The sequence below is a fragment of the Hyperolius riggenbachi genome, chromosome 2 (genome assembly GCF_040937935.1).
Source record: "Hyperolius riggenbachi isolate aHypRig1 chromosome 2, aHypRig1.pri, whole genome shotgun sequence".
Lineage (NCBI taxonomy): Eukaryota > Metazoa > Chordata > Amphibia > Anura > Hyperoliidae > Hyperolius > Hyperolius riggenbachi.
In genome coordinates this window covers 91,006,243-91,033,776 of record NC_090647.1, presented here as the reverse complement: position 1 = coordinate 91,033,776, position 27,534 = coordinate 91,006,243, and the positions used below count along the sequence as shown (strand labels likewise).

At 43.2% G+C, this 27,534-nt stretch overlaps 1 protein-coding gene across 2 annotated transcripts in view; it reads right to left on the bottom strand.

Moving 5' to 3' along the window:
* The window catches only part of RXFP2 (relaxin family peptide receptor 2), a 390,074-nt gene that overhangs the window by 23,547 nt on the left and 338,993 nt on the right, over positions 1–27,534 (bottom strand). For both annotated transcript variants that reach the window (XM_068265019.1, XM_068265023.1), the window contains 5 exons: positions 24,598–24,669; positions 23,896–23,967; positions 10,144–10,215; positions 7,007–7,078; positions 1,707–1,778 (listed from right to left, as the gene is read on the bottom strand). In XM_068265019.1, coding sequence (XP_068121120.1) covers positions 1,707–1,778; positions 7,007–7,078; positions 10,144–10,215; positions 23,896–23,967; positions 24,598–24,669 — 360 coding nt within the window. The remainder of the gene's footprint in view (positions 1–1,706; positions 1,779–7,006; positions 7,079–10,143; positions 10,216–23,895; positions 23,968–24,597; positions 24,670–27,534) is intronic.

The window sequence follows — 27,534 nt, the reverse complement described above, 5'->3', positions numbered from 1 at the left end:
CCGATTCCGATTCCGATTCCGTTTCCGATTTTCCTTGAATACATTCAACAGAAAAACGGATCAAAAAACGCAGCATGCAGATAAGATTAAAAATCTGAATCGGAATCGGATGTAAAAACAGATTAAAAATCTGAATCTGAATCTGATTTGCTTGCAGTGTGCAAGAGGCCTAATAGAGTTATCTTGTTTGAGATAAGTGCACTGCATTTGACCTTATTTGGCAGAACTCATGTTTTAAATTCTTGGAATGCTTTGATCTCTCTCTACTAGCAGAAAATATAGAAACTGAAAGCAGAAGTCCTCTATTATTGTCTGCCACTTCCCCTTAGAAGCATCATGTCGACCCCACAGATGCCGGTCTCTTTGCAGGAAGTTGGTGCTGGTGCGCCCCAAGGGACACTGGGACGAAGACCGTGGCACACTGACTTTTGTTCAGCTTTGAGGTGCTCCTCCTATGCTACTTGTCTACTTCCCCTTAGTGACAATTGGTCATAAATACACATTACGGCAGTACTAATTAGAAACAGGTAAATGTAACAAATAAATAAAAAAGGTGCTAAAATAAATTGGCCTGGAGAACTCGCAAGCCTCTAAATAAATTGGCTGCTAAAGGGTTTAATGCACACGGTAGGTGGTACCATTCTACATGCATCACGATATGCCAGTGGATCCGTTGCACCGCACTGCTCACATGTACCTATACATGCATCGCATTAGCAATGCGATTTTATTTTCCGATACAATGCGCCATAATGCATTAGTGTGAAGGTAGCCTATAGGTATATTATTCTTTGTAAATGAAAATGCATCTATGTCCCAGAAATCTCCCAGTGCTGTTTCCAGAGTCCAGCAAGGAAAGGTTTTGCTTGAACATTGTTGTTCTGCCTTTAACAGATGTCACCAGTGCTTTGAACTGATTATGTCAGCAAAATGAAATTGAGTTATCTACTTGTTATGAAGGGTAGCAGGAAAAAAGTGCGCCGGCAGCTAGTGGACGAAAAGGGCACGCCTTAGACTCTAATGCAATTATTGGTAATACGGTATAAAAAATAGAAAAAAGGGCGCCCGATGAATATTGTTAACAACATTACAACATTAAAGTTTTTGAAGTATGTTATCGCTTTAGAAGCTTGCAATGCGATTGTTTTTGTCATATTATTTTCTTTGTATGTACAGATTTTACTTCAAATATATTATAGTTTTTATGTATAAAAGGGTGTTTCTGCAAGGGGAGTGGTTAGGGTTAGGCCCCACCAGGGGGGTGGTAAGGGTTAGGCACCACCCGGGGGAGTTTGGGGTTAGGCAACACCGGGGGGTGGTGGTTAGGGTTAGGTACCACTGGGGGGGGGTAGGCACCACCAGGGGGTGGTTAGGTTTAGGCACCACCAGGGGAGGGTTCTGTGTGAGAGTAGGGTTGTTGTATTGGTGAATTACGTAATTATTTTTTTACATAATTATTTTAAACGTTAATATATTTTCGTTATCAACTCCCATCTGTTTTAAAACGGTATTTATAGATAACCAATTTCGTCAATTATGTTTTTCATTATTTTGATTGCGTTATCCAACTGCACCATTTCGTTATCCTGCTGGGCCTTTTTGTCCTGCCGCCCTTTATTCATGCACGTTTATGAACATGCTTTACTAGTACATCCAATAATACGTATAATACATTGCAATATCATGACTGAAGTAATGTTACTCACAGGACAGTAAGCTCATCACACCTAACAAAACTGGAATTACTCAATGCCCCAATCTTGTTTCCTTCAAAATCTCTGTAAAACGAAGAAAAGGGAAATTAGTTGAAGGATTTGGGTGCAAATTGATTTAAACTTACACTGACACAGAAATCTGCACCACGAAGATACACCTAGGAGGGGCATTGTGCAGACCATCTAACAGTTTGGCATTTCAATTTCCACATTCTGCAGTGAGTGCATTGAGACTGTGGGCCTGATGATGTACTATAGTCTTTTTAGTAGGAGGGCTTTTCAGTCTCTTTTAGTCCCCTATTCCTTCCTAGTGTTTTTGGGTCACCCCCAGCTGCTTGGGTATTCTGTTGTGCTGGTCCAAGCCCTATCCCATACAGCCATATCAATCTCTGCCATGCACTGATGAGGACCAAAAGTCCAAAAACAGGCTGTCCGTATGTTGTGTTGATGCAGCTCGGTAAAATGTATAGAAAAAATATCATTTGTATATTCAGAAGTGAATCATCATGGAAAGCCACAACAGCTCACTTAACGAGGAACTCCAGTGAAAATAATGTAATAAAAAAGTGCTTCATTTTTACAATAATTATGTATAAATGGTTTAGTCAGTGTTTGCCCATTGTAAAAACTTTTAAATCCCTGATTTACATTCTGACATTTATTACATGGTGACATTTTTACTGTTGGCAGGTGATGTAGCTGCTGCATGCTTTTTTGGCAGTTGGAAATTGCTGTAAACAGCTATTTCCCACAATGCAACAAGGTTCACGGACAGGAAACTGCCAGGAGTACCACGGTCCTCAGAGTTTCTTGTGGCAGGGGTTTCACCACAATATCAGTCATACAGAGCCCCCTGATGGTCTGTTTGTGAAAAGGAATAGATTTCTCATGTAAAAGTGGGTATCAGCTACTGATTGGGATAAAGTTCAATTCTTGGTCGGAGTTTCTCTTTAAAGCTTAAATATTGCAAATACCTTCTGTTTTAAGAAGACAAATCACACTATAGCCAGAGTATAGCCAGAGATTAATGGAGAACATCAGTGATCTGGTATAACTGGTCTGGATTTTGTTTAAAAAACATCTGATATTAGATGTTAGAAGATTTTAAATCTTGGTTACCATAGTAAACCACAGTGATGACTGCTGAATGGTAAGACTTGGTTCACACTGCAGTGCTTTTTTAGGGATCTTAAGGTGCTTTACTGATTGCTGGGGAAGTAAGTATTCTCACTATAGGGCTGCGATCTGTGTAAAATTGCAATTGAGCTGCATGTAGCATTTTTGAGTGATTGCACTCGATCAAAAATGTAAAATCAACATGCCTTCAAAATACACATACCAATAAATGGTAACTGGTTCCCCCTGTACTGGCCCTAACTATGAAGAAGCATACACCATGGGGTCTTATCAACGTTCAGCTGTATTATCATCACATTAATATTTTATTCTCGTTCAGTCAGATATACCACGATGCTGATATTACTGACAGGCAATCATTAACCACTTCAGCCCGCAGATGTTTTCCCCTTCAGGACAGAAGCAGTTTTCCTCTGTCAGTGCTCCTCCCATTCATCCCCCAATGACATTATCACTACTCATCACACGTACATGATCTATATCTTGTTTTTTTGCCACAAATTAAGCTTTTTGTGAGAATCACTTGTTTTCAATAATTACTTTATTTTCTATGCATTCTATAGGCAAATACACACACAAAAAAAGAAAAAAATATACTATTTCTTCAATTCCATCCCCTAAAATAAGCAATGCTACTATAAATTAAACACACGCCTTTTTTTGTCTCATCAATTGTAAGCCCTTGTGTACTAAAATAACAATAATATACCCTCATGACATACATATAAAAAAAAAGTCCCTAAGGCAACAAATTTATGGAATATATATATATATATATATATATATATATATATATATATATATATATATATATATATATATATAAATCTGTGGTAAGTGATCTAGCTTTTAGCCACTGGTTGGCACTAGAAACACTCCCTGGTTTCCCAGGAAGTATTTTGTCTTTTTCCCCACCTTCATTTTATGTTCTTACTTATGATTGGACATGGCCTCTGATCGGGGTCATGTTCATGCATTACAGGCACTGCGATTGGTTCGGGGGAGCCTTGCCTCCCTTTCCCATTCACTGACAAAGAAATACCGCTCTCATTGCAGCGGTCACACGCACATGCGCACCGCCGCTTAAACACTGGACGAGGATACGCATCCAGTTAGAGTTGAGTGATGCCTATCTGGACAAGAATACTCATCCAGATAAAACTCCAACACACTTTAATAAATCTTCATATAAAATGCCAGTAGCAATCAAACAGTGATAAAAATAAATAGGACACAGGCAGCAGAAACGCCTCTATTCTGCTGCCTGTGTCCGATAAGTATTTTGTATTTTTATCACTGATTGATTGCTACTGGCATTTTATATGAAGATTCATTAAAGAGTGTTGGAGTTTTATGACGAGTGCTCCTGGATTTTTCTATTCTCCATGCAATACAATATTAAGTCTATTCTTTCATCTGGAAATTGCACCATCAGATGTTTGAACCATGTTGTGGTATATCAATTAATCATTGGTGTGCATTAAGCTTTGTCCTCTCGGGATTCTCATCCAGATAAGCTTAAGCAGGGGCGTATCTGGGTAATATAGCGCCTATGGCAAACACTGAGATTGCACCCCCTGCCCCAGTAAGAGTCCCCTTCCCCTCTAAAAACTGCATGCTTTCTCTCGCATATCTGTGGTATGGTTGACTGTGTTTTTTGGCTTAGGATACTGCTGGTTATTTTTTTTTTTAAATATCTTTGCTTATTCCCCCTATTTTCAAACACTGAGCCAAGTGTCCCGTACATACATGAATTAACAATCCACGTTCCCCAGATAACAGAATCAATCTGAGGAGGGGGGCAGTCATGGCGGCGTAGCACAGGGGCAGGTATGGGGCCCAGCCTAGGAGCAGGCACAGGGCACAGCAGCGGCAGGCATGGGGCCCCTGATGCTGTGGCGCCCATGGCACAAGCCATGCCTGCACCCCTCTAGATACGCCTCTGAGCTTAAGTAGTTAAAGCCTTTGTTCATTCTCCCATCTTATGAATACATGTTAAGGTGGCCATACACTGGTCGATTTGTCATCAGATTCGACCAACAGATAGATCCCTCTCTGATCGAATCTGATCAGAGAGGGATCGTATGGCTGCCTTTACTGCAAACAGATTGTGATCCGATTTCAGCCTGAACCCATCACAATCTGTGGTGGTGCTGCCGCTGCCCGCCCGCCCGCATACATTACCTGCTCCGCCGGCGCGTGTCCCCGCTGTCTTCTTCTCTGCTGGGCTCCGGGTTTCGGCTGGCTTCACTTCTTTCTGTCCGGGGAAGTTTAAACAGTAGAGGGCGCTCTACTGTTTAAACTTCCTGCCGGGACAGGAAGAAATGAAGCCTGCTGGATCTGGAGCCCAGCGTGGAGACGGAGCAGCGGTGACAGTGGGGATACGCGCCGGCCGGATCAGGTAATGTATTGCCACTGTATTGCGTCGGTCGTCGGGCATTTGAATGCCGCTATCTATGCACTCCCGACCCGCCGGCGATCGAGAAAAATCTTCCGCACGGACGGCTCGATGGGAATCGATGGGAACGATTGATTTCGGATGAACATTGATCGTTCTGTCAGCCCTTGCGCAACGATTTCACAGCAGATTCGATCACAGTGGTCGAATCTGCTGTATATCGGTGGGAAAATCGTTAGGTGTATGGGCCCCTTAAGAGTAAATTTGAATCAAAAAGTAGTGCAATTTAGTGCAATTCACAGCTCTAGTTTTGGCAATAAATATATTGAAGTTATCTGGATGGCTGCATCCTGAAGCTCCTTGTTGCCAGCAAAGTAGTGGAAAGTAGTGAGGAAAGTCACTTCAGGTTTGATACTTTCCTAAATGGAGGGAGAGGTTCTAAAACAGGGTGCCGTTGCACCTCGGTGCACCACAAGCCCTTCCCAGGGGTGCAGCAGCTGGCCTCCGAGTCACGTGTCTCTGCCGATCACCTCTCTCACCTGTTCTGAGAACAATCAGTGGCTTCTCCTCTCCCTCGTTCCAGGGGAGAGGTCTCTAATCACCACCAGCTCCCAGGATCAGGTGAGACACACAATCTTCTGCTTTTAACTCTGCATGGGGAGGAGCGGCATAGGAAACAGGGGACAAACGGGGACACAAAGTACAGAAGCAGGACACAGGTGACAAAAGGGGGACATGAAGGACACAGGGGACAAAGGTGGACAAATGAGGACACAAAAGAGGATGAAGAACACAGGGGGACACAAAGGGGGATGGAGGAGTACACAGGACAAATGAGGACACGGAGACATAGAGGGGGACAGAGGAGGACACCGGGGACAAATAGGCACACAGGGGGACACAAAGAGGGAAGGATGAGGACACGGGACAAACGAGGACACAGGGAGACACAAAGGGGGAAGTAGGAGGACTTGGGACAAATCAGGACACAGGGAGATACAAAGTGGGATGGAGGAGGACATGGGACAAACAAGGACACAAGGGGACACAAAGGAGAATGGAGGAGGACACGGGGATAAACAAGGACACAGGGGACAATGTGTAAAATGGCAAGCGTGCATTTTGGTAATTGTTTTTGACAACGGGTGCCACTGCCTTGAAAAGAATGTCCAAGTCATCAAGGGTGCCTTGACTCGAAAAAGTTTGAGAACCACTGCCATAGAGCCTTCCAGGTCCACTGTCTACCCTGTCATTCCTGGCTCCTGCACCATGCCTGATTAAATTTATTTGTACTGCTAAGTCTTAGGTAATCTGGAGTAGCCTTCAGAACTATGGAAGTACTCAGGTCCCTGTGTAGTTCCAAAGATGAGTGCAAGCGCTAGCCTGGACTTGCGCAGTATGCATTCACTCTCTCATCTTTTTAACAACTTGGGGATGTGAGTAGCTCCAAAGGCTGCCCGTGGAGTACCAAAAATGGGGGCAGGCACAGGAATGACCGGACGAACTGAGGACCGGAAAGACTCTATGGTATCTAGAGTCTTCCCTCTACTTAGGTATGTATCTAACCTGAAGTGAGTTTCCTCACTTTATGTTCCCTTTAAGTTTCCCACAGTGTATAGTTCGTTTTTCTTTCAATAAATGAGTCAAGCTACCATCAAACCTAATATAAACGAATGCAGTTATAGAAGTAGGCAATAAAATGAAATCTGTCCATAATGAATTGTTCTGCTAGTTCATCAGTAATTGGCGGACTTACATCCAATTAATGAGTGGCATCTGAGCGCAGAGGTTTTGAGGAAGAGCCTCCAGCGAGTTATTTATCATTGACCTACATAAAACAAGCAACCTGTTATTTCAGAAATCACAAAATATAATTATACCAACATCATTTGTGAAAAAGAACATTTGGTGGATAATTGCGAGAATGCAGAAGCCTTGTTCAGAGAGCCAAGCAGAATTAAAACAAATATTAAAGGAGTATTAAAAACAAATCATTTTGCCTCTAAACAAAAGTAATGATCTTGCCAGTCTGTTTATTAGGTACAGAATAGGCGGGATTTTAACTCCCCAAGAATCTCCAAAGGGGATATATCATAAGTGAACAAGAACAACAAGCTATGTATGCGGCAAACCTCATATAAATAAGTACTGCCCCTTATTGGCGGAGCTAATATCCAGGGCCAGTGCTACCATAGAGGCAAAGGGGGCCCCAGGGCCCCAGAGCATGTAGGGGCCCCCAAGGTGTGTCCCCCATCTCAACTGTGGCTTCCCGTGCCTCACGTACACCCCGTGTACTTGGCAGAGTAGCATCTCACTTGTGCTGGCGGGCAGGTGAGACACTACACTGCCAAAGACTCTGCAGGGACCCCAGGGAGTACAGTTACGTTGGGAGGTGATTGGGAGGGAGGCTACATCTGGCTCAGGGGCCCAGGAGGGAAATTTAGCTGCAACAAAGGGACCCTAATGCTGCTTTTTTGGCCAAGGGGTGTCTGTTGGGGGTGGGGGCCTGGGCTGACTTTGCCCTGGGGCTTCATTGTTACTAGAACCGACCCTGCTAATATCAAAAAGTAATCTATGTATACACAGCTTAAAAGAGGGACTGGAAGAGCTACAAGATAATAATAAACGTTATTTGTAGGACACACATGTACTCAATCACACTAGTACAGATGAATAAAAACCCATTAAAGGCAATAGAATGAGTGCTCATTGCAAAACACAATTGCTCCAGAAATGATTAAGAACCTATGTACTACCGCACAGCTGCCACCTATGCAAGCAGAAATCATTTATGCACTAGAAGCTTAACCACTTGAGGACCGCAGTGTTAACCCCCCCCCCCCCCCCCCCCCTAGTGACCAGGCCATTTTTAGTTAAATAGGGCACTGCAGCTTTAAGGCCAAGCTGCAGGGCCGTACAACACAGCACACAAGTGATCCCTGCCCTTTTCTCCCCACCAACAGAGCTGAGCTCTCTGTTGGTGGGGTCTGATCGCCTCCCCAGTGTTTGTTTTTTTTATAAATATTTATTTATATTGTTTTTCGATAAAATGCTGCTTTTTTAAATTAACTTTATAACCCTCCTTCCCTCCCCCCACCAGCCTATCACAGCGGATTGCTTCCCAGTGTCCCAGAGGGACAGCCGTGCCACATGGCTGTCCCCAGTACAGCGCTGCTGTAGATCGCAGCGCAGTGCAAAGTAATTAGACGGCGGTTTCGATGTCTAAGTCTCCGGACTGAAGCCCCGAGCAGGAGATGCGAGCACAGCCTGCGTGCGATCTCCTGCTAGCCCCATAGACAGCCGTTCACGCCAATGGGCGTGGAGCGGTCCTGGGGCTGTCGCACTACTCACGCCAATTGGCGTGGAGCAGTCGGCAACAGGTTAAAGGGGCCCATACACTGGTCGATTTCAGCCATCGACTGACGGCCGATTCGACCGCTCTGATCGAATCGGCTAGAAATCGATGCAGCAGGAAGCATGATTCATACCTGATAGGCATCTGACACGAATCTGCTGCACATCTAGTGTAGTGTATGGCCACCTTAAGTGTTAGCTTAATAGCACACCACTGGCACACAACCTTAGTGTATACGGTGCTGGGATGCTCAAAACCTGGGGGTGATGGTAAAGTCCAAAGGCGGTTACTGGTAGGCGGGGCTGAGATCCTCAAGTGGGCTGGGCTGAGATCCCTAAGTGACAACCCATGCTGTCACATACACTGGGCCGCATGGCTTGTGGCTACTATAAGAAGGAAAAAGGGAAGAAGTGGATCCACACTTCTATTCAGATTGCAGACATTTCTTTATTGTAGGATGTACAGTATCAACATGTACCACCTTACCTTACCTGCACAATCTATTCATAGTATTCAAAATCCATTGAAAGGCATTTTACATTGAGCTGGTAAAAGTGTCCAATCATTGGCCAATCAAAATTAAATATTGTGTGCCAAGTTTGCAATTTTGGTTGGCTAATCACTGACCAATTTTATCAAGTTCATGTAGTATGAGGGTTAACCTACTAGGTCTGTTCATAGTTTTCAAACTCTGTTGACCCTCATACTTTATGGAAGCGGTAAAATTGGCCAATGATTGGCCAATTAAAATTGAAGGTGTGTACCAGGCTCTAGTGTGAGTACACAAATCCAATTTTTAATTGGGCAATGCTTGGTTAATTTTCCCACCTCCATGTAGTATGAGAGCTCACCTACACAATCTGTTCATAGTATCCAAAATTAATCTATTGGCCCTCATACTACATGGAGGTAGTAAAATTGGGCAAGTATTGGCCATTGATCCTTTTACTAATGTCACATGAATATAGATGGTGACAGTTGGGCAATGGTGTCAGCTTAGTTATTGTGGAAGGGATGGGCACAGTTTAAGGCCTGCGTCTCGCTCCATAAACAGTTGGATACAGGTTCACTTTACCCACCCAAAAAAATACACTTAAAAATAGCTTAAAGTGTATCAGAGATAAACTTTTATTAAATTGTGTTCCTTTTCATATATATAAACAAGCCTCGCCCACAGCTCCTTTTGTGCCTTGGCACTGTAGCAAGGGCTTATGGGAGCTCAGCCTAGGCTCAAGGAAGAAGAGGCACTAGCCATTGATTTCAGAGGCAGAGGGGAGGAGGGAGGAGGAAAGGGGACTGAATTTACACACAGGCAAGCTGATAGCATCTCCAGCCCTCATTGTATCACAGGAATAAATAATCATAAACTTTTGAAGCTGTTTGCAGCTAGATATGCTGTGTAAACTATCTAAATTTTAGATAAGATACATAGACAAGTTACTTGTTATAGTTAGTTTTTTTTTATCTCAGATCCACTTTAATGAATAAATACAGTTTATGTTTGTAGCATGGCTTTCAGGCGTTGTTGGTCTACTTACAAGAAAAACAGTGATTTCAAACCAGTGAAGAGCTCTGGGGTAATTTTTACAATGGGGTTTTCATCTAGGATTCTGAAAAGATAGAACAAAGAATCAAAGTATAATTCCAATTATTGGGATATAATGCACTGGTAGTAAATGAGCCTCATCCATCAGTGTGGTTACATCATATTACAGAGAGAGCTCTGTAGCAAAATGACAACATTTCATTGGTAGTTTGCAAAACAAGGAACCAGCCAGAGCAAGTAGTGTGCCTGATGTGCTGTACCCTTCGGTGGTCCACTGCACGAATTTACAACATCTATGAAGTGGAAGCATGGCATATTCTTAGTTATGGCAATAGGCTTGATTCATTAAGCTGCACTGCTAAAGCTGCGCAGCTTAATGTGCAGGAGGGAACGCTATGCATGCCTTACTAAGAAGTGATTGCTACCCTGTAAGGAGCGTGCCTTCACTTAGTTATGCACGCTGCTTCCGCTAGGGAAGCACATAACTCCTTGGCGGTTCATTTTTTCTGCCAAGGAGGCTGCATTGCACTTTTTTTGTAATTTTTTTTTGTTTCATGTAGCTACCTGAGTGGTAGCTACATGAAACACCACTAGAGGGCGCATGTGTCCCTCTTGTCCGATCGCTGCCGGCAACAACAGCAAACAGGAGATTGCGTATAGAACACGATCTCCTGTTTGGCTTCTCCTGTTGCCATGGCTACGATCGGAATGACGTCATGAACGTCAGCCGACATCCTGACGTCAGACGCATCCGATCCAGCCCTTTGCGCTGCCCGGGAGTGATTGGTCCGGGCTGCGCAGGGCTCTGGCGGGGGGGCCCTTTTCCGCCGATGTGTGCGGCCGATTGCCACGCAGCGGCACCGATCAAGCTGTACGCGCGGCTAGCAAAGTGCTAGCTGTGTGTACAGCACTTTACGGAATAGAAATCGCCCCACCAGGGGCTGAGATATCCTCCGTGGCGGCTTACCCCAAGCTCAGCTCGGGGTTACCGCCAAGGAGGTTAAATACTATGACAATTAACATTGTTAATGGACATAGTAGCGGCCGCTAGTGAAGGATCACGGTAGTGATCCTGCTTTAGCAGCACAGCTTAATCAAGCGCAATGTGTCCGCTATCCACTTATAATTGTGCATGTCAGCAATGTCCGTTCTCATATTGCAGTGGCTTGTTTCCAGATACCAACCCAACCGCAATCTCAGATCTGTACATGACCTTCCATTATCCTCCTCTAGAATCACCTCCTTGCAGTCACATATACAAGATTTCACATGTGCTTCACCCCTCCCCTGGAATCCCCTGCCACAACACATCCGCCACTCTCCAACCTTTGATATCTTTAAACGTGCCCTCAAAACTCACTTTTTCCATCAAGCATATGCTCTACCTTAGGACAGTTCCCCTTTGACCTCTGGTCAAATTGTGCTTTTACTAGATAATCTAAAACACAGTGCCTCTAGGTATAAATATTGTATATGACCCCACCTCTTGTTCCCCCCTATTCCATTAGAGTGTAAGCTCGCAAGGGCAGGGCTCTCTCACCGTTTTGTGTCTTAGAATTCGTTACACATTTATTAATATTAATTTTTTCACTGTATTTACCAATTCTTTATTTTGTACCAACTGTGTATTTCATATACTGGCGTACACCATTTTCTGTATTATTTTGTACTCCATGTTTGTTTCTAACTTTGTACAGTGCCATGGAAGCAACGTGCCACTTGAGCAGTAATTTGACACAGCAGCAATGTCACTACTGCTCATCATTTTGCGCTGACCACACTCGGGATGTTGCTTGTTAACGGTAACAAACAATGAAGTTCTGCTCCCCTTGGGAGGAGCTTTGTTGGCTTCACTCGATCTGACAAAAGCGCCCCGTGGTGATGTAGGCGTCGTACGGTGGCAGCCATTGGTCCATGTGACCTCTGTCATCATGGACCATGTTACTGTACATGCACCAATGGGAGCGGTCCGCTGACATCTCCTAGCAACAGGTCCGCCGACTCCATAGGACGCAATGACATACACGCCGGGAGCAGTGGCCACGCCCACACATCGATTCCTGGATTGTTGCTGCAACAGGTATCCAGCAGCAGTCCAGCTCTAGCATAGGTGTGCAGTTCTATCGATTGGATAGTCCAAAACCTGTCGCTTCTGTCAGATTTCTACTACCTGCTGTAAGTGACAGCAACATAGGAGAAAAGTAATTTATGGCTCATTTTACTGTGGAAAAAAACGTACTTCTTATTTGTCTATGTTTGCACATATTTTAAATTTTACAATGTGTCACCACATTGCCCCTTTAACCTGCTCCAGGAAAAAAAAACAATACATACATCTTTCATACAAGAAAACAAGTAAGCAGTAAGGTGAGGAAGGGAACATGGATTTTTTTCAACTTACTAATCTTCAGTACTGCTTATTACACATATTTACTACAATAAACTGAGTTAAAGAGGCACTTTGGTGAAAATTGTAAGAAACCATATGTACACTTGTCCCAGATTAAATGCTTTAAATCTCTTACCAACTGTTTTTGGATTAATCCATCTCCTCATAGGAGCCTCTAAAAGTTTCTTTTAATTATAATAAAAGCATTGTCCTTATGTGTTCTGAAAGAGGAACTTTACTGAATGTAACTTGATTCATTTTTTTTTTTTTAAATGTGCAATTTTCATTTAAAAATGATTTAGTCAATGTTTGCCCATTGTACAACCTTTCCTCACCCCCATTTCTATTCTTTTATTTTTTTCTTACAGGTGATGACATTTTTAATTCTGGCAAGACGCATCACTGTGGAATGTTTGTTGTGTGTTCCAAAGTGAGCAGAAACAACACTTTGTCACACAGAGTGCTGTGAGGCAGAAGGCTGCATACCAATATACAGCAATTTATAGATATAAGAAATGTTTCTGATGCATAAACCAGGATAATGTAAAATTGAGTATCCTGTTAACGGTACTATGAAAGTATACACCAAAACCTGGCAGCTGTGGCTTTCCTGCACTAATACCATGGGCCTCCTGTGCTCTGTGTAAGATATCATCTGACTGTTATTCTGCGCTAATGTATCCTCCCAAATAAGATCCTGTGAACCTAAACCTTTCCCATATAACATTCTTATAAGACTTAAAAGTTGATGCCAAGTGACTTTACTTGTTTATGGTTATATTTAGGTATACTTTTATTATGTAAGCTGTTTATCTCATGTTTTACACCACAGGGCAACTAATTGTCTGTATATTTACCTTGTGAATGACTATTGTGTCAAATAAAAACCTTTTGGAATGAATATTGTGTATCCTGAATAATGCATCACATTCTGCTCTATGTTGCTGCGGTTCCGCTTTATGTTATTGATAATGACATAATCCGGCAAAAAACTTACACTGCTTGTTAGAAAGAAAAAACAGTTGAGGAGTAGCAGCCAATGAATCTTAAAGCATTCTCCCATTTCTATTGAATCTCAATCAAACTTTAGTCAAATTGTTTTAAATGTTGCATACTTTGGTACTGCTCACCGAGGGAGACAACTATGCAATCAAAACTTGGTCCCCTGTCTGGCAGATGATTATTTTTAACTGGAGCACATTGTGCTATCAATCAATCAGTCAATCAGCCATTTGGAGTAGACTGAACCTTAGTTATCGATTCCGAAGCAGACAAGAGATTTCAGGCGTTATAAATCGAATTGAACAAATCTCCTTTAGTGTAATAAATTGGCCTCTGCCCTAGAGGCCTCACCAGCACCAGGACTCGCACTACATGACACAACAGTGAAGCTCTTACTGTATGCAGATGACCTCCTATTGCTGTCGCCAACTGAGGAAGGTCTACAAGACAGCCTGCAAATCCTGGAGAAATTTAGCACAACATGGGCACTCCCCATTAATCTAAAGAAAACCAAAACCATGGTGTTCCAGAGGAAAAACAAGTCAGCCCAGAGCCCAGCCTTTGCACTCAATGACTGTGAAATTGGAAGAACTGATAAATATACCTACCTTGGTCTGGAAATCAACCAATCAGGAAGCCTTAAGTCAGCCATGGAGGCCCTAAAAGCAAAAGCATGCCGAACGTTCTATGCCATCAGGAAAGAACTGTACCACCTCAAACCACCAGTAAAGGTCTGGCTGAAAGTATTTGACAGTGTCATCACCCCAATCCTTCTGTATGGAAGTGAAGTATGGGGCCCCACCACCTACCTAGACCAATCAAAATGGTAATCCAGCCCAACAGAAATATTCCACCTGGAGTTCCTCAAACATCTTCTCCATGTCCATCGGAGAACCTCAAACAATGCCTGCCGAGCAGAGCTGGGGAGATTCCCGTTACTGCTTGAGATACAGAAGAGCGTGTTGTCCTTCTGGGCCCACCTACAGAGCAGCAGTCCTGATTCACCCCACTACAAAGCCATGCTGCACAGTGAAGACCAAGAAAAGCCATGTGCACTGAAAGTAGTGGTCAGCTCTATACTCCCTCGAACACCCGACCCACAGGTCATAACAAAAATCCAGATAAAACAAACCACAGCCAAGAGCAAAGAGGACTATGTGGAAAAATGAAGGATTGAAATTAAACAGTCACAAAAGCTAACCATATACCAGTCCCTACAGAGAGAATATAAAATGGCCACATAACTGGAAAAGCTCCAAAACTCTCAATAGGGGAACTCCTGCGTGTCTACAGATTGAGTGCTCACAACCTCGAAATAGAGTCTGGGAGACACAGACAGACGTACAAACCCAAGGTGGAGAGATTGTGCCAACACTGTGAGCAGAAGACCCTTGAGGATGAAACCCACTTCCTGCTGCACTGCCCCAAATATACTGCAACCAGGGACACTTACTTTAAGAAATTGATGGAATTATTCTCAGACTTTCTCACATTAGAAAATGAGAGAAAAACACATATCTTACTGGGAGAAGAGGAATCCACAGTGAAAGTCGCTGCACACTATGTCACAGCATGCCACAGACTGAGAGGAGCATAACGGAACTGTAAACCTAAAATGTCCACAGACTGCTTATCCATTGTCCCCCTACCCCCAACCCTTCCCTGTCCCCTTTTTCCCTTGCTTTGGCAATACCTGCATGAATCTTGGTCATGCCAATAAAGCTATCTTTGATTTGATTTGTAATCATTTAGAGACAATAGCTCGTCTGGCATGGACAAGACTTCACAGATTTTTTGTTCCAAACCTGTAGGCAATTCTGAAAACTGCATTTAAAATGGACCTGAACTCTTATAGAGGAGACAAGGAAAAGACAGAGAAATTCATCCTGTATGTGATTATAAAGAATAGCTTGTCCAATTCACCTTTCTTAGCAAGTAATCTGCAAATGTAATTAGAGCTGCTAACTGTCTGCCAAGTCTGCCAAGTTGTGAGCTAATATGTAAACACAGGAGGTTAACCCTTTCTGTGCTCCCAGGATACCAAAAAGTAACCACACTGCAGCATCTCTGTAGGAGCGCGATAAGCTTTAACAATGAAATGTTTTCTTTAACCAATTCAGCCCGCGGGCATTTTTCACCTTATGGACAAGAAGAATTTTCGCATTTCAGCGCTCCTCTCTTTCATTCCCCAATAACTTTATCACTACTTATCACAACTAAATGATCTATACCTTGTTTTTTCTGCCACCAATTAGGCTTTCTTTGGGTTGTACATTATGCTAAGAATTATTTTATTCTAAATGCATTATAATGGGAATAATAAGAAACAAATTTAAAAAATGCATTATTTCTCGGTTTTCATCCATTATCGTTTTAAAATAATACATGCTACCATAATTAAAATCCACACATTTTATATGGCCATATGTCCAGGTTATTGCAACGTTAAAATTATATCCCTAGTACAATGTATGGTGACAATATTTTATTTGGAAATAAAGGTGCATTTTTTCAGTTTTACATCCGTCAGTATTTTTTATCTCATAATTTACTAAGGGCTCGTTTCCACTAGTGCGGTGCGAATCGCTGGGATTCCACCTCTGCCGAAATCGCATGCGGATGCGATTCCGCGTGCGTTTTTTGCCGCGATTTCGCATAGGCAGGGTCTATGCGAATGTAACCATGTCACTGCCTGGTTCAATTTACATTACTTTTCATGTGAATTCGCACGCGAAATCGCGGCAAAAAACGCATGTGCGTTTTCCCTATGAAATACATAGCCTGTGAATCGCCTTCATTCCACACGCAGGCGAATTCTGCAGGCTCTACCGTGCAGAAAAATCCTGCACAGAAAAACGCAGGAAAAAACTGACAAGTGGAAACAGGGCCATCCACTTGTATTGGTTATGCGAATCCGCATGCAGACAACGCATGCGGATTCACTCTAGTGGAAACGGGCCCTAATACTATACCTGCCTTCTTGACATACATATATAAAAAAAACATACAGCGATAAATCATATACCGCCATCAGGAAAAGCAGCTTACTTAGAACATAGAGGATCATAGAGTGAATACAGGAAAAACAACACCATAGAGATCATTGCAGCACTTTACATTTTACAGTGACATCTTGCGGTTGCTTTACTATACGGCAGTTTAACTAATAATGTTGTTACTACCAACACAAACATACCAATAATGTTGTTACTTACCAACATAAATCAGGGTGAGGAAAGATTTTATAAGGTGCTAACTAGGGATGCTCATCCGCATTCCGCCGAATTCCGTTTTCCGCGATTCCGGTCGGAAATTGGCGATTCCGTTCCATCGCATCAGAATGTAATTGCTATACCGTTCCGACGGAATTCCGGAATTGCTATGCGTAATTCCGTCGGAATGCAGATTTTTTTAGGCCAATCACAAGGAAGACCCTAGAAGAAGCTTAAAGTGAAAACAACAACATTTCTGCATGAAAATTGGATTTTCAGCACCAATTAGAGCTTGACAAAAACCAACCAACAGGATTTCTGCATGAAAATCTGAACTATTTCAGCACCAATTGTAATTGTAAATGAATGACCGCCGTGAAACCACCTCTAGGTCCCATAGCCTACGCGACAACTCCTGCTGCTCCAAACCAAAATTGTAATGACCGCCGTGGAACCACCTCTACGTCCCATAGCCTACGCGACAACTCCTGCTGCTCCAAACCAAAATTGTAATGACCGCCGTGGAACCACCTCTAGGTCCCATGGCTTACGCGACAACTTCTGCTGCTCCAAACCAAACTTATAATGACCGCCGTGGAACCACCTCTAGGTCCCATGGCTTACGCGACAACTCCTGCTGCTCCAAACCAAACTTGTAATGACCGTTGTGGGACTACCTCTAGGTCCCATAGCCTACGCGACAACTCCTGCTGCTCCAAACCAAACTTATAATGACCGCTGAGAAACCACCTCAACTCCTGCTGCTGCAAAAAAAAAAGACCGGTGGAACAGCCAGTAGGTCCCATGGCCTACGATTTATCAAAAATGAAGTTTCAATTGAGATTACTGACATTTTTCCGTCGGAACGCGGAATTACGCAAAATTCTGACGGAATGTAACGGTTATGGAATTCAATGCGGACGGAATTACGGAATTCCACGGAATCGGAAATTGCACTTTCTGATCTAACTAAATAATTTGGAAATGAATATTGTAAAACATAAGCATTTAATTACATTATTTTCACTACAGTTTCTCTTTCCATTTCTTCTTTAAAGGAATACTATCAAAGTTTTAGTTTTTCCTGAACCTCTTGAGGAGGCGAAATTAAGGACACATAGGCTATCATTCATGAAAGTGCTGTCGGTAAAATAAATCCGTGCGGGGAAACACCGATGTCGGTATTTCAGCCTTCTGGGTGGTCATTCATAAAAATAGTGCCTGTTGCGATAGGAGTGCGGAGATATCCGTCGGTAGGCTGTCGGTAGGCATGCGGAAACAGGAGAACCTGGCCGAGTCCCTCCGTGCGCTGCTCTCTCTGCTGCTGCTTGGAAGGTCTGTCCCCTTCACTTACATGTTTTCCGCATGCTTCTCGCTACATCCAGGGGAGCGGTAATCCCCGTCCGCATACCGCCTGCGTTAGTTTTTATGAATTTACAGTTTGTTACATTTCCGCATAGAATCACCGCAGAATGCGGTGATTTATCGCTCTGCTCGGAAAAGTCTGCTTCGCATGCGGAAACAGCCTTTATGAATACAAATTTTGCTCAGTGCTCAGTAAAGTCGGCTGTTCTTAGCATTTCCGCATGCGGGAACGCTTTATGAATGATAGCCATAGTGGTAGTAAAAGAAAAGAAAAATCTGTCACCTTATATCATACATGCATGTATCCACACTATGTTGACAGGAAAAAGGCTTGTGGGTGGGCATTAGTGTTGGGCGAACACCTAGATGTTCGGGTTCGCGAACGTTCGCCGAACATCGCCGCAATGTTCGGGTGTTCGCGCCGAACTCTGAACATAATGGAAGTCAATGGGGACCCGAACTTTCGTGCTTTGTAAAGCTTCCTTACATGCTACATACCCCAAATTTGCAGGGTATGTGCACCTTGGGAGTGGGTACAAGAGGGAAAAAAATATTTGAAAAAGAGCTTATAGTTTTTGAGAAAATTGATTGTAAAGTTTCAAAGGAAAAACTGTCTTTTAAATGTGGAAAATGTCATGTTTCTTTGCACAGGTAACATGCTTTTTGTCGCCATGCAGTCATAAATGTAATACAGAGAAGAGGTTCCAGGAAAAGGGACCGGTAACACTAACCCAGCACCAGCAGCAGCACACGTGATGGAACACAAGGAGGAGGCGCAGGAGGAGAAGGCCACGCTTTGTGAGACACAACAACCCAGGCCTTGCATGAGGACAAGAAGTGTGCGGATAGCATGCTTTGTACCGCCATGCAGTCATAAATGTAATAAAGATAAGTGGTTCAATAAACAGGGACCACGCGGCAACGCTAACCCAGCAGCAGCAGACGTGATGGAACAGGAGGAGGCGCAGGAGGAGAAGGCCACGCATTCAGGCGCAACTCAGGCCTTGCATGAGGACAAAAAAATGCGTGCGCAAAGCAATGCAATGAGTAGTTATCAGGACACAATGGGCTATTCGGAGAAGCTATTCCCACCCCCACAATCTTCTACCTGTGAAAGGTCAATGGAACAGCCACAAATGTTGTGCCCGGATTCACAACCTTTTTCTGTGGAAAATGCACCTCGCACTGAAATGCAAGGCGAGGCCGAGGATGAACATGACGTCAACAACTCAACATGACACAAAATGGGGGCAGAACAGAAAGCTGCTTTCAATGTTTTGAAGGCCTTAATTGCCTCCGGTGGCCAGTTAGATGCATCATTCATCACACCCAAATCCCAGAGCAATGTGTGCAGGAATTTGAATCGCAGGAGGTGTACCGAGATCATCTGGACAAGTGACCAAGTGACAAGTGACCAAGTGACAAAGTGAAAAGTGACCAGTGACAAAGTGACAAAGTGACAAGTGACAAAGTGACAAGTGACAAAGTGACAAAGTGACCAGTGACAAGTGACAAAGTGACAAAATGACAAAGTGACAAGTGACAAAGTGACCAGTGACAAAGTGACAAGTGAGAGGTTGTTCTGGGGAGCTCTACTCCACTGCACACAGTCACATATGAGGAGAGGTCTCGTCAGGACTGCTGACCCTCCTCAGCTTGCTCAAAGCCTTGAGGGTTCCTGAAGATCCTCTGCTTAGAGTTCACCGGGGTTCAGCTTGGTGTCGGAGTCGGCGGCGTCCTCCTCACTCCAACGTGGCAGATCTTCTGTTGAAGGAAAAAAAAAAAAAACATTTTTAAAAGTCCAGTACCGCTTCTGAAGGACTCACCAAGAGATGCAGGAGCGCTTCAATCTAGCGCACCATCGCTCGCTGGGTGATGTCCCTCCCTACGCGCTGGAATTCTACGCTGCACATGCTAGCACGCTTTTGCGCAGTGCCGAGGCGCATTCCAGCAGCTAGCTAGTAGCTACCAAGCTTCTGTGGATCTGATTGGGCCACCATGTTGGATCTCTGCCAAGTCCTCCAAAATTTTGAGCAATCCACGTTGCTTGTGACTGAGCAGTGACAACTTTACAGTCAGCATTACAATACCACTGCTGTGTTTACTGAAGAAATCAATGTTGAAGATGGAAACCGCTGGCATGATGCAAGTGGGGGAATCTGAAGATGAAAACGATCAGCGTGATGATACCAACATCAGGCAACCTACCTCAGGAAACGCTGGTCCCAGCTATGACAAAGAACAGGACGAGGAACAGCTGGAGTTGGAGCAGGAATTGGATGCCCCCACTGCCGAGGGACAGAGCGGTGCACGTTGGACTTCCACAATTTATCGGGAATGGACAGCAGAAGAGGAAGAAAGTGATGCTGGTGACGAATATGGTGCATCACAACAATCACAACGCTCACAAGAACATGAAGACAGAGGAGTCTGGCAGGATTCTCTGGCACACATGGCTCAATTCATGCTAGACTGCATTGAACGCGGCCCGCGCATTATTCACTATTCATTATTATTCATTATTCTGGACAACACCAATTACTGGGTTTATACCCAGTTTATACAAACACAATGTTAAAAAACTGATTGAAGAAAGTGTCAGACAGGTCAAAAATGGAACAATTCCAGCAGGCCCTTGAGGATGGAGACTTTAGAGAGGAGATTGACATCCTCCTCCTTCTCTAGCCAGTTGTACGCCGACAGACTGACTTCAGCAAACCCAGGAGGACCAGGAGGGCAGCAAAGAACACAAGCTGCTGCTAGTGCCCAAAAAGGAATGGTATTGGCAGTGTCCTTGGAGTGGGAACATTTTCTGACACCCATGCAGCAGCCCACAGAACAGCAATCGGGCAGTTCCACGTCCTCCAACACCAATCGCCTGGAGAAGATGGTCAAGGTCTACATGTCAGATGGCGTAGCTGTGTTGAACAATCCATCTGCAGACAGACGGTGAGTGTGACAGCACAGAAGGACCATGGCAACTCACTCATAGTACCACAGTTTGATAGTGCTGCCCAAAAAATTATATGGATCCGTGGACCCGGGCAGTACTGGGAAGTGGGAACGCAGATTTTAGTACCTAAACACACGATACAACATGTTTTCCGGGGTCGGACTCTGAGGCACATACAGATGGTCCCGATCATCATCCTCATCATACAACTCTATTCCTGAGTCTGACCCACCCACCACCTCTGCCACCCCAACATCCCCAGACACAGACCCCTCATCGTCCTCAACATTAACTTGGGATGCTGGCCTGAGCCAGACCTCCTCCTCCACATCAGGCCCCATCATCTCCTCAATGACAGCCCTCATTAATCGCTCTGTCAACGGACCGATGGACACAACGTTCTCCTCCGGGGAGGGCTGCTGCTGACCACTGGCTGCTGGGGTGGATGTTATAGCTTGCGTGGGGCGTTGGCTGTTGCTGTTGTTGGGAGTGCTGCTCACAGCGGAGGTCTCTGAGGAACTCATGGTGAGCTCATATAGTGGTTGGCGGTGAGTGGAGTATTACTGATCCCAGCAATATACACACTGACTGGCAGAGTATGCAATGCTATATAGTGTGGCTGAGCGGTGTACACAGAGTGGCAGTAAACACAATGCTATATAGTCTGGCTGAGCGGTGTACACAGAGTGGCAGTACACACAATGCTATATAGTCTGGCTGAGCCGTGTACACAGAGTGGCAGTACACACAATGCTATATAGTCTGGCTGAGCGGTGTACACAGAGTGGCAGTACACACAATGCTATATAGTCTGGCTGAGCGGTGTACACAGAGTGGCAGTAAACAATGCTATATAGTGTGGCTGAGCCGTGTACACAGAGTGGCAGTAAACAATGCTATATAGTCTGGCTGAGCGGTGTACACAGAGTGGCAGTACACACAATGCTATATAGTCTGGCTGAGCGGTGTACACAGAGTGGCAGTAAACAATGCTATATAGTGTGGCTGAGCCGTGTACACAGAGTGGCAGTAAACAATGCTATATAGTCTGGCTGAGCGAGGTACACAGTGGCAGTACACACAATGCTATATAGTCTGGCTGAGCGGTGTACACAGAGTGGCAGTACACACAATGCTATATAGTCTGGCTGAGCGGTGTACACAGAGTGGCAGTAAACACAATGCTATATAGTCTGGCTGAGCGGTGTACACAGAGTGGCAGTACACACAATGCTATATAGTCTGGCTGAGCGGTGTACACAGAGTGGCAGTACACACAATGCTATATAGTCTGGCTGAGCGGTGTACACAGAGTGGCAGTACACACAATGCTATATAGTCTGGCTGAGCGGTGTACACAGAGTTGCAGTACACACAATGCTATATAGTCTGGCTGAGCAGTGTACACAGAGTGGCAGTACACACAATGCTATATAGTCTGGCTGAGCCGTGTACACAGAGTGGCAGTACACACAATGCTATATAGTCTGGCTGAGCGGTGTACACAGAGTGGCAGTAAACACAATGCTATATAGTCTGGCTGAGCGGTGTACACAGAGTGGCAGTACACACAATGCTATATAGTCTGGCTGAGCGGTGTACACAGAGTGGCAGTAAACAATGCTATATAGTCTGGCTGAGCGAGGTACACAGTGGCAGTACACACAATGCTATATAGTCTGGCTGAGCGGTGTACACAGAGTGGCAGTAAACAATGCTATATATAGTGTGGCTGAGCAAGGTACACAGTGGCAGTAAACAATGCTATATATAGTGTGGCTGAGCGAGCGGTGTACTACTGTTCCCAGCAGTGACACACAATGACTGGGGGGGACCCTGGCTAGCGTGGCTGGAGAGCGAACTACCCTGCCTGCCTACCCAAAGCTAAACCCACAGAGAAATGGCGGAGATATGACGTGGTTCGGGTATTTATTTACCCGAACCACGTGACCGTTCGGCCAATCAGAGCGCGTTCGGGTCCGAACCACGTGACCCGTTCGGCCAATCACAGCGCTAGCCGAACGTTCGGGGAACGTTCGGCCATGCGCTCTTAGTTCGGCCATGCGGCCGAACGGTTTGGCCGAGCACCATCAGGTGTTCGGCCGAACTCGAACATCACCCGAACAGGGTGATGTTCTGCAGAACCCGAACAGTGGCGAACACTGTTCGCCCAACACTAGTGGGCATATTGCAGGAAGCCTGTGTGAGAAGTTCATTGATTCAATGAATTTCTCACTACAGCGTGTTGAATCCTGATTCACACAGGCTACCTGCAATCTGCCCACCCACAAGGCTCTCTCCTGTCAGCCTAGCATGGATTATTTATCCATGTCAGCCAGGCAAAATCCCCACTGCAGAAGCAGGACAGTACAGAGGGAGGGGCTCTTATACTCTCACCAGACACCACTGTCCTAGCACTCCATATACAAGGTCTGATAAGGTGACAGATTTTTTTCTCTTTTACTACTACTATGTGTCATTACTAAGTCCCTTTTGCCTCCTACAGGGGTTCAGGAAAAAACAAAAACTTTGATAGTGTACCTTTAAGTTCTCTTCTTCGGGCATGATTCAGAGCTGGGTCAATACAGTATGATTTTGTATGGTTCTGATCCAGTTCTGTAGCATGCCCCAAGAAAGAACTTTTGAAAACTTGCATTTCTCAAAATTATGCACAGTTGGTCATTAAATTAAAACTATTATATCCTAAATTAACTTTGGGGTTAAGGTTGGTTTCTACAAGTAATATGACTTTGAATGGTACTTTAGTGATTGGTGTAACCTAAAATTAAATAAAAGTAAGCATAAAAAAAAAGCTATACTTACAGCCATTTTAGTTCATTCAGGTGGCTAAAGACACCTTGATGTAGATACCTTATACAGTTGTTGCTGAGATATCTGAAACACAAAAAAAACTGTCTTAACTGTAATGCCACCAGTAAATCATGAGACCTATTGAAGACATGAAAACTGGAGGGTCTCTAAATTTTCATGAAAAGAAATTCCCTTCAGGAAAATTCTAAAAGTGATATACATACAGTATCTATTATAAACATTAAAAAGGTTTATAGCAAAATGTACCTCAGTCTTTTGTAGAGACAAAGGTTAGATATGGAGGGGGGGAGGGATGAATTTATCTGTATGTTTTGGCCTGTGGGAGAAAACCAGAGTGCCCGAAGAAAACCCACATTGACACGGGGAGAACATACAAACTCAGTCCAGATAGTGCCAAGATTTGAATTGGGGACCCAAGGCATCAAGATGAGAGTGCTTGCCACTAAGCTTCCAAAACCAAGCTTTTTTGGGGATCATCACATTGAAAATTATATTTGGCTGCCGGCTGGTGTGGGATGGTCATTTTTAATATTGTTTCATTACAAAATTGTTTATGTATCGATAGGTTTGTTTTCCTTGAACCCTTTCAGTTCTAATTCATCTGCCTGTGTGGAAGATCTGTTACATTTGTCACATTCAACTTTGGTTTCATTTATTTTATGTATTAAATAACCAGTCAAACTTCTGACTCACAATTTCTGAAGTTGATGCAATCCATAGAAAGCTTTCTGTGATATATTGCTCAGACAGTTGTACTGAAGGAACCTGTAAGGAGAAAGAAAGAGTCATAAAAGACCCTTGATGTAACTAAAAAGATTTGGTTATAGAAACTGGTAAAGAATTTTCTTTCGGTTTGCATTGTTAGGCCAAAGCAATAGAGTGCAGCCAGGGGGAAAGATGTGCAACTTAAAGTAAATGTAAAGCGGCTAAAATAAGGCAGATACTTACCCATGGTAAGGGAAAGCTTTAGATCCTATAGCGCCTTCCCTGTCCGCTCTTGTTCCCCTCCCCTCATTTCAGCCCCCCCCCCCATTTAAATTTGCCGCCTTGGACAGCTTTGTAAGCACTCGAAAGACTGGTGGCTCCGTAATGCGCATGTGCAAGTGCGGTCAAATACACTCAATGGGCTGATTTTGTACTGTATGGGGTCATTTAATTTGGTATTTGTATTGAATGAATTGGCACATGTATGTTTTTTATATCTCAATGGTTTTCATTAGAGAGAGGCTCCTCCCACGGAGCCTCGGAAGAAGCTCGCTGACAGCGAAACGGTCCTCAGGTAGACCGCTGCTCCCACATTGCCCCACAGCGAAGAAAACACAGGGTATGCCATTCAACAATCTACGGAATTGATGCAATTTATATTTGAACATATTGAAGAGTATCTATACTAACATTTATGGAAGAGAAGCCTGTGTTGTAGTGCCGGATGATTTTTCCTCTCTAATGACTGAATAGAAAAATGTTTGTTCTGGCATCCTGAGCACACTGAAGGCTATATACCCTGTGAGTTTATACCCTACAAACACTTCCATTTGAAACCCAGAACCGCAGTGCCAGTCACTTTATCCTTCATTTGTTTGTTTTATTATATAAAATTAAATTTCCAGTATTTATTAAGTTACTGTTATTTTTATACTTACCCCACCATATCTCCCTTTTCCAATATGATTATTTAGCAAGATACTATATATCCATAAAATTTTTCCATTTATATATATATACTGTATATGATTTGATGCATGTATCTATTGTATTCTATTATCTCATAATATATTGCATTTTATACTATTGTATTGTATATCACCGGATATTTATGCATTTTTGTATAATTAGCTATTTATTTGTTATGGATATCAAAAGCCTCATGTCACCTGGGGTATGAACTAGAAAAGTTTAATTCATTGATTTTTTTTAAATCCATCTTCTTTTGTATTATATATGCCTATTGCCTACATAGTTTTTATAATGTTTATATTAATTAGGCACTATTTATAATTTGCGTAACATGTATAATCAATTTCAATTTAATTATGACCTCCACACTAAGGCCTCAATTCACTAAGATCATGCTGGAGATAATAAGGCAAGAGAAAACTTACCTCCACATAAGAGAGAGTTATCTTATCTCTTCATTCCTTAAGTTACCTCCTCTGTAGTTAATTTACCTCCTCTGTAGTTAATTTACCTCCTCTGTAGTTAATTTACCTCCTCTGTTATTTTCACATGCAGTTAATAAACAGTCTGTCTTTAACTCTGGAGTTATTTTAAGGATTGAAGAGTTAACTTAAAGACAGAAGAGTTAACTTTAGGTTTGCCTGAGGTAAAATGTTTCCTGAATACTACATGCCTTATCACCATGGTAACAACTCTAGAAGAGTTATTAAAGACAGGAGATAAGCTTAGTGAATTGAGGCCATAGTCACTTAATATGGTCCCTGATGGAATTGTTTTGTGCCTCTAGACACTCCATTGTAGGAAATAGGCTGTTTCTGAGAAACATGTAGTAAATTGGACTATTGGTTCAAATAAAGATTTTTTTTCTTTGAATAAGATCATTTGTGTTCTTTCTTGATGGTAAGTCTACCGCTACTTCCTTTTAAACCATTTTTAATATATTTTACACTTATTCACACATCTGTTCTTTTGATTATATAAACTCACAGGCTATAGTAGTGTCTATGTAAAAAAAACATTTTCTTTAAATAATTAAAAAAAAAATTCATTTTCAGGAGTCGAAATATACAGAAGTTTCTGGCTCAGACATTGAGGGCCCGCTTCCACTAACGTGAATTTGCATGCGTTCCCCGCATGCAAATTCGCATAACCAATAAAAGTAAATGAGCCTGTGTCAACTTGTCAGGAAAACGGAGCGTTTTCTTGTGCAGGAAAAATCTGCACAGCAGAGCCATCCAAATTCGGACACCGCACACACTGCATGCGATTCGCATACAATGTATTTAACAGGGAATTCACATGGCGTTTTGTATGCGAATTTTCATGCAAATTCGCATACGATTTCGCATGAAATCAATGAAAAAGCACACAGGCACTGCCATGGTTAAATTCGCACACAGCGTCATCCATGCGAAATCGCATGCGAATTTGCGGTAAAATTTGCATACAACCGCATGCGATTTCGCTCCTGCATGCGAATTTGTCCACAGAGATTCCGCGGCGATTCCCCACCGCACTAATGGAAACGCACCCTTACAAATATTCTTACTTAGGTAATATAATACTTTGTCAGAATGGTGTGGAGGAATGGTAAAAAAGATGATCTTTGAAAAATAAAATCCTGGCTTTAAAAGTAATTTTCTAGAAGTAATAAGAAATGTCAATTCTCCACTTCATACATAGGTACCTATTAATATATATGACTACTTATATTTAGCGGATAAAAGGATGCATACGTAATTAGCTGGACAAGATATTCATCTCTTCTCTGGACATTCTTCTCAGATACATTTCCATCCTATACAGCTTTATTTAAAATAGGCAGCATATCATTTCTCAAGGCTGAATGTATTTTTCATCCATAATCCTACAATATATTTTCTTAGCCAAGGTCATTCCACTGTGAAATTCATTTTTTTCTTTGACTTTTACTGGTGAAGTTTAATATTTTCC